General features: G+C 34.7%; 2 protein-coding genes across 3 annotated transcripts in view; both read left to right on the top strand.

Annotated features, from left to right (window-relative positions):
- Window positions 1-2,381, top strand: part of LOC139696257 (ubiquitin carboxyl-terminal hydrolase 8-like) — an 87,858-nt gene extending 85,477 nt beyond the window's left edge. For both annotated transcript variants that reach the window (XM_071594940.1, XM_071594941.1), the window contains exon 19: window positions 895-2,381. In XM_071594940.1, coding sequence (XP_071451041.1) covers window positions 895-997 — 103 coding nt within the window. In that variant the 3' untranslated portion in view covers window positions 998-2,381. The remainder of the gene's footprint in view (window positions 1-894) is intronic.
- Window positions 2,382-6,456: 4,075 nt separating this feature from the next.
- LOC139696394 (cytoplasmic dynein 2 intermediate chain 1-like) overlaps window positions 6,457-16,308 on the top strand; it is a 32,414-nt gene continuing 22,562 nt past the window's right edge. The window contains exons 1-7 of the mRNA XM_071595141.1: window positions 6,457-6,526; window positions 6,618-7,925; window positions 10,239-10,703; window positions 11,513-11,653; window positions 12,554-12,745; window positions 14,896-15,123; window positions 15,995-16,197. Coding sequence (XP_071451242.1) covers window positions 6,512-6,526; window positions 6,618-7,925; window positions 10,239-10,703; window positions 11,513-11,653; window positions 12,554-12,745; window positions 14,896-15,123; window positions 15,995-16,197 — 2,552 coding nt within the window. The 5' untranslated portion in view covers window positions 6,457-6,511. The remainder of the gene's footprint in view (window positions 6,527-6,617; window positions 7,926-10,238; window positions 10,704-11,512; window positions 11,654-12,553; window positions 12,746-14,895; window positions 15,124-15,994; window positions 16,198-16,308) is intronic.

Genomic DNA, 16,308 nt, shown 5'->3' with positions numbered 1-16,308 from the left:
ATATAAATAAGTGTAATACAAATAATTCCAGCTAATATACTAAAGATGTGAAAATTGTTACAGTCTTAAATGAAAAGTGTATTTACTTAATGGCATTTGCTGTTATCCACCTAAATAACTTATATTTCAACCAGTTTCAATTCAGAATTTTGAGGCACAATCCAAGTTTAGATGCTCAGAATGGTTCAGGAGAGCTTGAGTTGAGGTATATTGATGTTGATGGAATGTCCAAGGGATGGGGAATCATCGCAATATGTGGTAGTGGGGCTATATAATTTTTTCAATTGAAAGAAAATTACAAATTTCCGAGAAATATTTTTAATGGAAATTATGCATATCTTATATAAAGTATGAGATACCATCTTTTTGAATAGTCTTTCTATTTTAATAGGAAATGTTTACCTTTAAAATGTGTGAGAGGGATAGTTATGAGGCCATTTTCATTGGATGTGTACAGTGTTTAATGGTTTTTGGAAAGCCCTGGTTAAGATACTTCAAAGCTTAAGGCAAAAATATGATAAATACATTTTTTGAAAGTCATAGTTTAGATTTGTTGTCTCCTGTGTAACTTTATGCAATTTGCATAACATATTGAAATGAAATTATTGACTTTGTAATTCCACCCACTTCATTTAAAAACACGACCCAGGTTTCAACGTTGAACGTCAACATCAGTTAATGATTATGGTCAACGTCTTTTTTTAAATGAAGGTCGTGTTTTTAAATGAAGTGGGTGGAATTACAAAGTCAATAATTTCATGTCAATATGTCATAGTTTAGCTTTATTCTACTAATTAATGGACAGTTTTTATGCTTTTGAAAAAAATCTTTCCTCAAAAATTTTTGTGGAGTATGCAGTTAAATTCATGAGTTTTTTTTTTTCAATCTTTTCAGATGGTTCAAGTTTGATGACCATGAGGTGTCTGAATTATCTCCCAGTGAAGTTGTGTCACCAGCTGCATATATTTTGTTCTATTCATCAGTTGATGTGAGCTGAAACTTTACAAGTGCCATCCGTCTGTGATAATAATTTCTCCCTGCTCTCATATTCATTGAGGGCCATGTCAATGGAATTGAATGTCAAGTCAATGCATTTAAGGGGTAAAACATTGTATAGGCTTACTGCAAACAAATTTTTATGATGCCTTACCTTGTTGAAGGTTTGATGGCATGAGTGTAGTTAGTTCTACTTCCCTGACAGATTGGGTTTTGTTTGCAGTCAAATGTGGTTGTGGAGCTCAGGTTTCTCCATGTTGTATATTTTAACTTTTTGCTTCAAGCTGTGGAAAAGTCAGTGGTGTGAAGGTAAATAAAATGTAACATGTGAGTCTGCTGTTTTACTCTTGTAAAACTTGTGTACTGTGATATGGAACTGGTAAAAAAAAAGATGCTTACCAAATTGCCACATTTCTGATATGTGGACCATGGAATACCATGGGAGACCTTTCCCTCTATGTGGACTAAACTTAGTGTCTTTGTTTATGTGTATTTATTTGATATATATAAAAACGGTCATGGTTTATCCTGTATGTGAGAGAAGTCTGTAAACTAAGTCCTTGTGCCTTACTCAGACCTGAGTTTTGGGATATTTAAAAAATGATATTATTGCTAAGAGTAACTTATTGTTAGGTTTATGCAAAATGTTGCAAACATCACATTTTCTTCAAAGTCAAGGATTATATCCATCTAAACTCATTAAAGTTTTCCATAATAAAGTGGTAAATTTATGATAAGGGAAATGGCAGGATGGCAGTGTGAAATTAATAACTGCATTAAAATAAGGAACTTGATGCATATTGATCTTTTTTTACATTTAGAAACTTTGTCGTGTTGAGATTCTTAATCCAGTCATGAGAAAGTGATTATTTCAATTTAGCTATCATATGGAACATTATATTATTATATACATCTTTATACATTTGCTCAATGGATCATTTTGGCTTATGTTGTGCTCTGTTGTAGAATTGACTGTGAAGCATGAAAGGAAAATTGTCCAAGGTTCCTATGCGTGAACATATTTTTTAACATATTGCCAATAATTGGCTTTGAAGAGAGTCAGTGTGCAAAGCATATTATATTTCTGTGGTGCTGGAACTGAATGTGGTGCCATGATTGTTTTAACTGTCTTGACTCCATTTTTTTTTAAGTCTATAGCTATTTAATAGGCACACCTTTTCTTATCTTTGCACTATCATCTTTTTATTTCAAATTTCTGTGATGAATTATCATTAAGTCATGATCACCGACTAGTGTTACAATATGTTAGCATTCCAATCTATCATATTTAAGAGTATAATGAAGTTATTGTGCATTATTAATCCTGTGTTGATTGTAAATATTTTTCCTAATACTTGAAACAATAAATATAACATATTCTTTGACTTCTGGATGTTAATGATATAATGTATCCAAATGTTTTATTTTCACATACAAAAATTTGGCATTTCATTGGCAATGCAGTCTCGGTTGGTATTGCCAATGGGTAATTGCCATCTAATAATTTTATTGTACTTGTACATCCATTAATGTTGGCAAATGACTCTTGATTATATAGGACATCAACTACAAGAACCCCTGTTTTTAGTGATTGATGTTAACATATATTAGTAGGCCCACTGAAATTAGTCGACATCCACAGTTAGTAAATGTCTACTTGTTTAATTAGATCCTCTAATTGATGCTGATATCACCACATATATCCTTGAATATGTTATTAGATGTTATAAAAACTATTAAAAACAAAAGTTATTACTTAAGTATTGGAATAGAAACTTGGAATTATTGAGGAACTTATTACAAATGTTGTCCCATGAAAAAGTGTAATTAAAAAATAATACTGGGCTTGCCTTAGCTAGTAGTCCCTATTTGGACAAGAATGGCTAACCAATGGCTAACTCTCTATTGAGTCATGACTACTGCATAAGGGCGAGTAACTGCAGGCCTTAAGGTTGAGTTCTTGTGAGATATTTGAGGAATCTTACGAAGAATGTAGTTGGCTGATAGCCTCCACCACATGTACTATCAAAACATAGGGCATATAACAGCATGGAATTTGTTGTCACTCTTGGAAGTACCCCACCTCTCAACAACATAGCTGCCCAATTGGTTCTCATTGCAGTCAAATGGCCTGGTCCCCAAGATAATCGAAAACTATGTGCAATAATATTACTGTATTCTGGGACCATTTTTGCTTGAGCCAGTTGCGGATACAATGCAATAAGCAGAAAATTTATAAAACACATACCACCATTATATCGTTCATACAGTTTACTGTATTCCAAAGAAATTGCGGGAGATGCCGCAACAGTAACTTTTAATAAAGTCGTCAGCTAATATGCATTTCAATGCAATAATTTCTGTGTAAAAATCATTCGCCTTGACCGGGATTCAAACCTGGATCCCTCCATGTCCAGTCAACTGCTTTACCCAGTTAAGCTATCGAGGAGTCTTGTTCCTTTAAAAGCCCCAAAAATTTCAGAGTTTAAGAGGACGCCTCAATAGCTTAACTGGCTAAAGCACTCGACTGGACATTAAGGAATCGGGGTTCAAATCCCGGTCAAGGTGAATGATTTTTACCCTCTGAAATTATTGCATTGTTTACTGTATTATTTATTACTTATTTTATGGTTTTTTTTACATTGCACAGATGAAAATGTGAGTAAATGAAGGGAATTACAGCAAAATTGAATGAAAATCAAATGGTACTGTGTTGGATCCTTGTAAATTTTTAAGGGGAAATACCCCTTTAGTTAAATGTTTTTGAAGATATTGAATAAAAGCAAACTATTTTGTATTTTCTGGATGATCACTGACTATGAAGAAGAAAATTCTTTTCATAGATTAAAACTGCAATTGGTTATGGCTGTGCTATTATTAGGTAAGATAGTATTTTCAGTAAGCAATGAATAGTTCGGCATTAAAATGCAAATTTTTAAGCGGTGAAAGTCATGAAAATATTAATATTTTTTAGTATTTGTCTGCTGACTTATTCCCCAATTACTCATAACTCTCCACAGATGTTATCAAAGCTAAATGGTAAGTCAGATTCTTATTTCAGTGAAGAATACAAAATGAAACTGACAGCTATAAGTTTACATTTATGGTAGCTATGAATTTTCATGATGCATATTATAATATTTATTTATCTGGAGATAAGATATTACATAATAAATAGGGCGCAACCCAAGAAGACTGTCAGCAGATATAATTAATTTATTAGATTATAAATAAAATATTAACCGAGTAATTAAGTCTGACTATATGGTAGTCTAAAATGGTAGTTTGTTTTTGAAACGGGCTCTCATATCCAGTTTATTTGCATTGCAGTGCATCTTCGGTTCCATGCATTTGAGCTCAATTCAAATTGAGAAATGGCAGTGTATTTAGTTTTTCTAAACTGGGTGGCGTTAAGCATCATCTAGAGTTTTGAGATAAGATGCAAGATCCTAATTAGAATTTTGAAAACATATATATAATTTCAACATGAGGGGAAGAGTCCCAGGTGCACATTTATAGAGTGGAATTTCCCATTGTGTATGGAAATCAAAACATCCAGTGATATGTGCATATTATGCTTCATATCAGGTAGAAAATGGAGTGGTATTTTACCTAGATTATCAACTGGTTGGCCAAAGTTATTTTTGGTTATCAAATGAGATATCTGGAAAGTTTTTGCCATGGACTCAAGGAATTGGTTTCAACCAATATTAACCAAAAGTTTTATTGGTCTTGGCAAAATATATAATGTGTGATTTACTGACATTTTGAATGTTATTCTGGCACCAGTCATACTGAAAATTGGTGACTTTTTCCTTTTTTTACCAGCTCATTTGCTGTTAGTGCGGAGAGGGTTAAAAGTATTGTCATCAGAATAGAATACGCATATTGTGGGCCCAGACCCTCCATCCGACCGACGATAATGGATGCTAAGAACTTTTCCAAAGATTTATAATTCAATGCAATTCACCATTTTCTATCACCATCAATTGTTAGAATATGGATAATATGTTAAATATTCTCATATGGAAAAACTCGATATTTTTTCATTTGACCAACATGTGTAGATAACAGGTGAATATTCAGAATTATTGATTTTGCTCCATTGAATATGCTAGAACTTTGGAACCTTCAACTCAGGGGAATTCAATATTCAAATTTGCAGTTTCAGGTTTCACTTTGTGGAAGTATTTGGTATCTAGATTAAAAGATATTGGACTTTTCCAGACTTTATTTTAAGATGCTATGCATTTCACAGACTTTCAACATCATCGGGTACAAATGTACCTGGTGATGCCACGTGTCTGAAATGCACTATACCCTAAAATAAATCTAGTGGGAAATTACAAAATCTTTCATTATGGATACCAAGTGCTTCCACAAATTAAGCCTGAAACCATTGAGTATGCAAGTATTGATGTAAATTTTCAATGGGATTAAAGCTGAGAGCATGTGAAGTAAATCAAATATTCTTATAATAAAGATAACAACTGGGTTGTACTGATGAAAATGTTGTAGGAAACATTATTAACCATTTCATTTTTAAAAATATGGTAGTTTTTTAATCTTTATTTTCATTCCAAAATTTTGAGAATGTAGTTTGTACCTTGACTCCATACTGTAGGAATCACTACTATTTCTAAGGTGAGAATAGACCATTTCAAGTACAGTAGCAATGACTGCCGCATTTGACTTTCATGAGTTAGGATTCTTTACATTATAAGTATATTTTGAAAGCTTCCATGGAGAATATTGGTTAGGTTTGCCACATGGATAGGGCTAGGATAAATCTAGATCAGTCCGCATTTTCCTCCCCCTCTGTTGATTAACTATAATGGAATATATGCATTGCTAAAGATCTGTTTGGAAAGTTAGCAGCATAGCATTTCCTTTCAATAATTCTGAACTAGTCAGAGATCAAACTTCTCGGGAAGAGAAAGGGAAAAATACATAAAATGTGGACTTGTATCAAAAGTCACGTTTTCGGGGGAACAATTTAAATATATATCAAATGCAGAAAATACCTCCATAGATTTCTTTAATCAGTATTTCATTTGTCCATTTGGGGATGTGGCTTTTGCCACTGATTTTCATCTACGAATAGTTCAAATCCGTTTCATCATCAGATACACCTGTTTAAACACCGTATGCAAGACAACCCAAATTCAGGCTTGGGTTCTCAGAGACAGAATATTATTCCTGGAATGCAACTCATTTTTTACCTCTACACAATAGTGTAAAGGTATTTGATATTGATGAAAAACACATTTAGAATTGAGATTTTGGGCATGAGTTAGCAGGAACACACCATTACCTTTGCAGTGACCAGCATATGATCTATTGATTGATTATAATGATTTAGCAACTAAAGCTCGATTCAACCGATACCGCCGTTACAGCCGATACGCTATCACGTAATTTCATTCTTCTTTTGTTACCGCAAGTGCTGTCGGGAAATAGTTTTGTTTGTAAAGTGTTCTGCTCGGGACGTACGGAATTTTTTGAAATATTCGTAATGCAAGGAGATTTAGTAAGTCCTTTTATATATGAAGATAAGTTTGAGTTTGCTATTTATGTGTGGGTGAAAAATAAATACCACTTCTTTTTACATTTACTCGTAGCCAGATAAAGATAAACCAGACCCAACTGCCTCAAAAGTGACAGTCAAGAGTAAACATCGTGATGTGATCTCTCGTGTAATATCGAACCAAGTAAAGACAAAAAGAGATACCAAAGGAGTTCACCAGGGATCAGATCCTCATACTGTTGGCGCCAATAGCTCGGGAAAGGCATTAATAACCAGTCACCGTGGAACGAAAACAGCAGTGAGCAAACATGCGAGTGAAAAACAAGGTTCCAGGGGTAAAGATCCGGCAATACCTGAGAAACAACGTATAGGTAATACTTCCTATTCTTCTAAGACCACCGCACAGTCAATGGGTACAAAGGATAGGGTAGGTACTAATCACAGGGTGAGTACCATCAAAGAAAGCAATGCCATGTCAAACAAGAAACCAAGTGATAGATCGGCTGCCGCTTCTTTGAAAACAGGGGTCACTAGTTTTGGAAAGTCAAGTTCATTGCATCAAACTAAAACGGCTGACAAAAAAGATCAAAATGTGAAGTTTAAGGGAGGTGGTCCTTCCATTGCATCGTCAAGAAACTCCTCAAGTAAAAGTGTTTCTCGAAATAAAAGTGAATTAAAGCCAGCCCCAATTAAAGAAAATAAGGAGAGCAAAAGAAATGTGGTCCTTAGTAGTGATTCAAGAAGAGTTAGTAGTGTTAAGAAGAGAACTGAAGTAGTAGAAGACAGCAATAGCAAGAAACAAAATTCGCCAATGGTTGTACCTTCTTTAAAAGGTAGCACTACGTATGAAAAATCGGGCTCACGAATGAAAGAAAATCTGACGAAAATTATGTCGGAACATGTTAGAAAATCAAAGGTAGAAAAGTCTCCTCAGTTGAAGAATACGGTGGGTGATAGTTCAAATGTAGTTAACTCTCGTGAAAATGTTGGGAATACAGAAGTTGGTGGTACAAAGGGAAGGGAAAGATCAAGGACGTGGACCAAAAGTTCTGAAGATAACAGTGTAGTTGGATCTGGTAGCAATTCTCATGCCACAGTAAGTGAAATTAAGGATTCGAAACCTATCTCGACACTGGAGTTAAGATCTAAACACCGAGGAGAAGGTGATGGACCGAGTGCCAGAAGCACCAAAGAATCGATTCGGACTTATGCTGATGGTTCGTTGAAAAGAAATGCTGAATCAAAGACGTCTAGGCAAAGTATAGGGCAGTCTGATGGTGACAGCATTTTGAAGTCCAGTGTAAAAGAACAAAGCGCTTCAGTGCAAGATAGTATAGACGTGGAAGGTGTTGGTTATAGTGGTGATATCGTTGAAGAGTATAATTATGAAGACGACTTTGAGGTATGTGCTTTTGGGCGTTGAAACTGCATTGGAGTGAATTTGCACGTTTTATATTGTAAATTATAACCATGTTTCTACCCTATGGATAAAGTTTATGCCCTTCGATTAGAAAATTGACGTAATGAGTTCAGTGAATTACGTACGTAGTTCCATGAAATCGCGTCGTTTATAGCAATAGGAGCCTGTTCTGCCCGATTCAAATTCATCCTATCCTCAAGCATGTATGAATTTTGCATTAATACATATGTTTCATGCAGTCTTCAACTTTTTTTCCTTTGCTGTTTCACTGCGACATTCCTTGCCAGCCATTTTTCCCCAGATCTGTTTTTAAGACTGCCAAATAGTAGTCTGCTCTGTGTTCAGCAACTCTCATTACTGTCATGCCCTTCATTCATCCCCTCAGCCTTTCATCATTTAAACATTTAAAGGAAAAGCAATCATACTCTTAGAACCTCCCCTTTGATTTGCATGATAAATGAATAGATTTATGCTGAAATCACAAATGAGGTAATAATTCTTTTTCCATGCAACCAATCCAGTTTTCTCCTTTGGGTGTGTGAAATTTATGTCCAGTAAATTTACCAGAGGTGTCCTCACTAACATCAGCCCAATCATTCATGTGCCCTATTATTGTTATTCTTTCACCATGGTCAAACTCATTCAAGTCTTCTCTAAATGTATTTTACAACTTACACTTCATGTTTTTAGTATTACCAACCACTGATGAATAATGAGCTACAGTCACAACCATTTGAATACCAACATTCACATGAACCCAGGGAAACAATGCGAACTCTAAGAAATACTTATTGTCTTGAATGCACCCTGACCCTGGCAGTTGACAAAATTGTGCTCTTCCTCGTATTGTGAAGTGGGAGTGAAACATTGGTATGTTAGGATGAGCATGAATGTCCACTGAATGCAGTGGGTATGGGTTTCTCGCCGAGTGCCTGTTGTAAAAATAGGAGGGATTGGATGAGAAATTAGTGAATCATGAAAAAATTTGGGTGGGGTGTGTCAGTAATGGACAGGTGTGCAGGAAGTTTGCTATGCTGATTTGATCATGGTGAGAGTGGAATCATCAAACATGTAAATGAAAATAGGGTCATTTCATGTCAAATCAACCCAAAAAAATTACCATATTTGATGACAAAGAAGACGTACAGATGTATAAGACTGATCCTCATTTCAATAAAGTATATTGAGGGAAAAACTTTGTACAGTTTGTGCATATATGACAGCTGGGGGTGATTTTTTAATCATTATTTTTTTAAATTTCATGCCATCAAATTTAACACCTTTCAAGCTATCCTCAGTCTGAACAGCACTCAAAATTATGATAGTATGCATAGAGGAAATTATTGCCTATTTTTTCTATGCATAATAGTTTAACTGAAGCAGTCAAAAGGGGTCAGGTTTAATCAAAATAGGAAGGATGAACAGAATAATTTTAAATTACTTTTAATATGATATGTCATTTTGACATGGCAATTGTAAATGATGTGAATTATGTTGACTTCAGATACTCTCGTAATTATGAGTTTGGTCAAGTTTGGTTGTGTTGAGGCTGTGTGTTTGCTTGATTTGATGTGGAGTAACCCAGAAGAGTAGGTGGTTTGTGAGGAAGGGGATGCCAACAAAGTCATGGGGAATTGTAGAGAGGGAGTCAAGGCAAGGAATATTGGAAGTTTCGGGAACAGAGGGGCATGTATAAAGCAATGTACATACAGTTTGTTACAGAGGGGAAATAAATGCAAGGATTTCCCCTTTACTTTCTCTTCTTCTAATTTCTTACATCATAATAGTGGTAATTTCAGTAGTATTGGTAGTATTCCCTGTATTATACTATAAATAATTATTAAGAGAGAATGCTTCTTTATGTAGCATAAAATTTACCTTTTCTTGAACGTGCCTTCTTCTAACTGGAATGGTGTTAAGGGTTTGCATAGATTAATTGATCCATGTATCATTACCAATGCATGATTGATGGTTGAGAAAGAATAGCTTTTCTCATGGTTAGCCTTGATATTCATAAATATATGAATTCTAATTTTGAGGCAGTTTCACTTTCTTTAACTACCTATGATTACCAGGAAGAGTTTTTGAACAATATATTGTTCCCTAACAGAATTTTTTAGCCCTGGTTGTGGATAAGGATTCCCCTCTCCTCTGTAGATGTGCTCTGTCCTTTTTTGAGCCCATAATTTTTTCTTCTTTAGTGGAACGGTATATATGGCAATTTGAAATGCTTGCAAACGATGAACATTACCAATATATCATTGTGTTGAACATTAAAAAAAATTTCTTTTTAAGGATTATGAGTCTGACTTTGAGGAATATACAGATGATGAAGATGATGATCAAGAAGAAGGCACCAGTTTAGTTTCAAGTGACAAAAGTGAACCTTCTGGTTCCGAGAGTGATGGGTCAAGTGATGAAGAAGATGAGAATGCAGCCAAAGGAGATGCAGTGAAGGCAGTTGAGAAGAAAAGCTCTGAGGCAGAGGGTAGCTCAACATTGAAAGAAGATGAGGAAGATGATGAAAGGAAGATGGACTCTGGGTTGTATGACTCGGGAAGGAAAAAGCGTTCCGAGGAGGATGCCTCCCCTCTGAAGCTCTCGAGGGTGGATGCAGATGAGGGTTTTGATGAGAGGGAGGAAGTGGCTGAAGCAGTGGTCAAGAAATGGGGATTGCCAGAGCGGGGAGTCATCAAACCATTGTCTAGTTGCATCAGTTGTGAAGTCTACTTTTCAAAAAGAGAAACCCCAGAGAAGGAGGTAATGCACTTAATGGTATTGTATTCGATGCCAGCTAAACAGTGTGTGGGAAACAAACTCGCTTCTCTTTTGTAGTCACGTAATAAACTTGAATAGAACAGATAAATTGCACTCATTCATTTTTTAGTGATGTAAAATGTTTTAATGTCAGTGCATATCATCATCAGTTGTGAGATATGATTGCTTGTTTTGGGGATTGCATAGGTTTCCACGGCTCACGAGCAACATACCCCTTGGTTGCATGAAACCCCTAAAGATTTCAGTGGTAATTACATTTCCTTGATGGCTAAATTGGTAGAGCATTGGCCTGGTAAGTCCAAGATCCAAATCCTTGCCAAGGAAACTTTTTCCACTTGTTAATCTTACCCTTCCACATTTCCCACTAACCTTTTACTTGCAGTTGAATTAATGAATAATGTGAGGAAACTGTTACCTTGCGCTTTATGTCTGTATTCATCTTAAGAGATCTGTTGAATGCACGATAGCACAATCATCAAATACACGTAATGAAGCTTTTATGTTGACATTATGAATAAAATAATTTTCTATGGGAGCTTCTGAAGGTGGAAAAATGAAATAAGAAAAAAGAACTTATTGAAATTATGTTGACAATATAAAATAGCTAATTTTCCTCTGTTAAAACCGCATAAAAGAGTTCATTTTAAATATAAATATGTGAATTGAGAGTGGTTGCCTCATATAATTATTTTCACATTTCATTCAGCAGCATGCCTGGCCTTTTATTGAGGAAATCAATTTTGGTGTTTATTGTAACATTTTTTAGTGATTTGTTCAATTTTTCTATTCAGGTTGCAAAGAAGGCTTTGGAGCGTGGTCGGAAGTTGCTGCAGATGATCACTCTGGATGAAATTTCATACTCGCTCTTTGAGCTGCCACCAATTCCATATGATGCCTTCATGAAATGTCGTGGCCATCTAAATACAAAGCAGGTTTGTGCTCTCAAAAATTTAATGATGGTGTTGGTGATGGTGATGGCAAGAAAAATGCAGGCACGAAAGTATAGAGGCATCAAATTATTAATTATTTATTATGTTAACCCAATTTGGAGAAATTTTGAATTTTTTGTGTTTAGCCCAAGACAGTTAATGATGGTCCTTGTATTTTAGATAAAATCTTGGAGGGTTATGGAAAACCTTACAGTTTTGAATGGATAGATTTTAAAGGATTGTTTAACTCTATTTTCAAAGTCATTTTTATTACATTCAAGTATGAAGAAAAGAAACAATATTTCAGTTAAATCTTGGCCTACTAGAGGTAAAGTTGTATTTTTTGTAGGATATTTTAGAATGACTAAAAACCTTACAAAAACTGTATATCATTGTTTAAATCTTTATATTATGAATTGTTATCTGAACATCCAATTTCTCTGAAGGAGTTGCCTGTAATATGGAAAATTAAGGGCACTTTATTAAACGCATATTATGGTGTAAAATTATGTATATACTTAACAATTATTTGACAACATATGAATAGAATACTCCATAGTTTAATATCCCTATAATTATGAGCAGAAAATGATACAAGTAGCTTGTAAATAATGATGAATGTAGCATCAGATGCATTCATAATTGGTCATTTTTCATGATGATTATTTTTATATGAAGGATTATGAATAGGAGATTTCATTGTGTACAACTTGCTTTTATATAGTATTCATGTTCCCATGTTTCCAAGCTCAATTGTCACATGAGAGGGCAGAAACTTGCCTGTCTTGCTCTTTCTGTGTATATACATGTATATATGCCAGGTAGCATTCTAGGTAAGATCCAGGTGAAAAAATTTCTATTTTATCTGGCCTAAAGTATGATTATGTGGTATCATTTGCATAGATTTCTACCCAGACCAATGAAGATTCACACTCAGAGGGAACTCAGACAGATTACATCCCCATGGTAGATGTCTGGACCCAGAAACCTCCAGTTATCACTTTAAATGACAAGGAGGGCACAAAATCACATCCGCTTCTACTGGACAGTGGTTCATGGGCCCGTTTAGGAAGATTCATGGAATCAGCTGGAGAGGTAATGTATAATAGACATATTTCATCCATAGAACAGCTTTTTATTTTCTGTCACTATTACAGCAAACTCTTGTTTATCCATGTATGGATTATCCATGATACTCTCTTTGAAGTTTTAATAGAATTAAAATTGAAATTTTAATAAAATCACAATTGGAAAGATAATCAAATGCTTCGAAACTTTGATATCCTTTTTAAAAAATGCAAGTTTGAAATACCTGGGCTTACTTTAAAAGTGTTTAATTTCACACAATCAAATGTTGTCTGTAGTATTTGATGTTTTAAACATTTTTATGCTATCCATACTTCCTCATTATCCCTCACATTCATTAGCCGTTCATATTCAGCCGTTAAGGCAAGGAAAATGCATAGTTTTACGATGCAGCAAATAAGTCATTTGCTATCTATGTTGCATTCTTTTAATTGGTATCTTATGATGAATATATATCCATATCAGTGATCCATTGCTAAAATTTGTCTTTCGCCAGTCATTTGTTTTTTTCCGGCTACGTGATTGGTTTAGCTGTTTTCCCGTGTATAATGTGATGATTGTTCATTATGAGGCACAGGACTTGAACTAAACCAACATTATATGTTGTCATACAGGGCAATTGCTGCCACTATTTCATATCAGTAACTAATTCACCCCCATCCGCATGAGATGAGGTCTGCATCTCATCAGAAGTAACAGATTAACTATTTTATAGTGTGGCACTTTTTATAGCATTGATGAAAGTAATAATAACAGATGTACAATCTTGAATTTTCACTAAGTAAAGTTATGTCTATTATAACCGTGTGAAATAAGTATATTTCACATTTTAAAATTATATTAAATAATGTACTTATTAAATTTATATAAAATTATGAATGAGTGCCTTAATTCAGGTACAGTGGAACCTCACTTAATGAGCACCTCGCAGAGCAAGTAATTCGCTAATGAGCGAAAGTATTGGTCCCGGTAATGGCTCAATTATCAAGCGACTTTTTGCATAACGAGTGATAAAGAGAGAGGAATTCCTGTATTCATTGCATGCCTTACACTGCAGTTTGTCTCTAGCACTTGTTCAGCTAGCATCTTAGCGTCTCAATTGATCACACATTTTTCCAAACCTGTGTTCAAACATATTATGTGTGATTTTTTTGTGCAAAGTTTAATAATATTTTTTACATTGTTTTAAAAATTACCCTGACAAAAAAATCTGTGAAAAGAAAGCCTTAAGAGATTAAAAAAAGTAAAAGTAGAAATAAAAAAGTAAGATCATTGAAAATCGGGAGCAATGAGTGAGTGAGGCTGATATAGTATGCCCATCAACAATCGTTCGACATCAACGATTGGCCTTTTCTTGAAGCACAGGAATAAAACTAAGGTGATAGATGCTTCAAATAGAGAAGCATGAGTATCTACCCAATGGTTACGTATTCTCAACGATGCTGGATGGTTGCTTCTCAAATATATGAACGGAAAGGAATTGAAATGTGATGCCATTAATGAGAATATAATTTGTGAGAAGGGAAAGTGATTTTCGTCAACTTCATGAGTAAGATGTGAGGATCATCAACTCTTTAAGGGTTGCATACAGAAATCTGAAAAACATCTGAGACAACTTCATTTAAGTGGTAGTGTAAATTTTGAGAGTTCGCTAGTCACCCATATTAACAACAGTTTATCACATTTGTTCTATTTGAGGCAAAACTATCTTTTAGGAAGTATTGGAAGCAGATATGTCAAGGATGCTAAGTGTCATGGTGCATATGTGCTCTAATGTGAAGTCATTTCATAAATACAATTCACCCTCATTGGGTCATTTCTGGAATATTCAGTCTGAGGTCTAGTGTATATGGTGTTAACCCATATGCCAAAAATGTGTATGTACTCTGTTTAAAACATAGTAACATGCAATTAGTGTAAGGACTTCATGGGGTCACTAGGTGATATTTTTATCACTAAAGTCTAAAATAGTTGTATTTACCAATCTTTGATGTGAAATTGGTATATGCATTATTTCTAGCCCTTGTATAATTTACAGTCGGGTTTACAGACTCGGATACCTTGCCTGGGTTAATGTTTCGTGATTGTTTTTCAGAATTGCCATTGTTCCAATAATACTCTTTTTTGGAGTTCCTTAAGTCTTCTTGTTTAATGTTTAGGTTATGGCTATCCTCCTAGAGGAGCAGTGGAACAATTCTGGGTCCTTCAGCCTTGAAGGAAGCTCACAGAGTTCGCCATTGTCCAAAATTTCTATTAAACTTGGTCAAAGTGGGTCATCAGACTCGTCTTGGAAGTCTTTACTTGCTTCAAGACCAGTGACAAGTGTATGCTTCTGTAAAACCCGCTCAAACTTGCTGTTATGCTGCCATGGCCCATCTAGAAATCCTGTGAGTATCATCACTAGTTTCATTATTACACTTGTACTCTGAAATGAGAAACATATCAAAAAAGTAACTAGTATTTGGTGCAGTTATTATTTTAAATATGCAATTGATGGTGAGTCCTAATTCCATTTTTTCAAGTAACATGTTACACTTGTGATGAATTTCAGAATTTGTGGCCATAAATCATGATGGGAATGCTCATCTTCTTGTTGCCACTAAATTTCTAAAAGTTTGCAACTCAGATCCTCCAAATAAGTAATTATGCAAGAATTTAACTAATCCAGAAGAATGCTGTGTGACTCTAAAAAGGCTAACTTGGTAAAATCTAAAACAATCAGCATTAAAAAATCTAGAATGGGAGCCCATTGAATTAAGAAAGTGTAATGCTGCATTTAAATGCTTGTGGCAAAATGTGTCATTAAAGATTATTTTTATTGCATGCTGAGAAATTAATGTATGCATGACAAGTTGGCCCTTAGTGATGAAGTGAGATAAGCTGCGTATTGAACAAATATGAGTGCACAAAAATTACTTTTTCCTCGCAGGAAGCATAATCTTAAATTCAAGTTGAAGGAAGTCACAATTTTCTTCTTAAAATTATTTGCCTCTAAATATTGTTGTTTTAGTATCCCATTAATAACCCTTTTATATATTTGGTCTGTTCGGTAATATTTTAGCAATAAATACGGTGAAATGATATTCTCTCTCATTTGAGAGAATGTCATTGAATTTCATCTCTCATTCTCAACTCATTTGTACAAATTGAAGGAATCTGAAATTTTCTTGTTTGTCAACAATATTTCTTTATCCAAGTTGAGTTTTTGCCATTATCAAGTGTTTACTTTTGAAAATATACTGTGTTAATTTTTTAAAGGAAAACACAAGAATTCATATGGCAGATACTGATGTAAATGGTGTAAAAGTAGGGTCTCAGTCTAGTTTGCTGTCTGTTTGGAGTGTTAGTGAACCATCCCATCCATACAAACTACTATGCTGCCAGGGTTTTGTGGCCAGGGCTTGCTTTCAAGAGGGAATTGATGACTATGGACAGCTTTTGTTTGCTGGTAGTGAAGATGGGTAGGTATTTAAAATTTGCCATAATAAATGCATGCAGAAATAATATCTTTTTTGCAAAATAGTCATTAAGAGTTTCTAATTTGTTAAAGAATTTCCTCAAACCTTGTTGAG

This window comes from Hetaerina americana, unplaced genomic scaffold (assembly GCF_022747635.1).
Source record: "Hetaerina americana unplaced genomic scaffold, ioHetAmer1.1.p SCAF_7, whole genome shotgun sequence".
NCBI classification, from domain to species: Eukaryota; Metazoa; Arthropoda; class Insecta; order Odonata; family Calopterygidae; genus Hetaerina; species Hetaerina americana.
The sequence above is the reverse complement of the archived record's forward strand: the minus strand, read 5'-3'. Positions and strand labels throughout refer to the sequence as shown.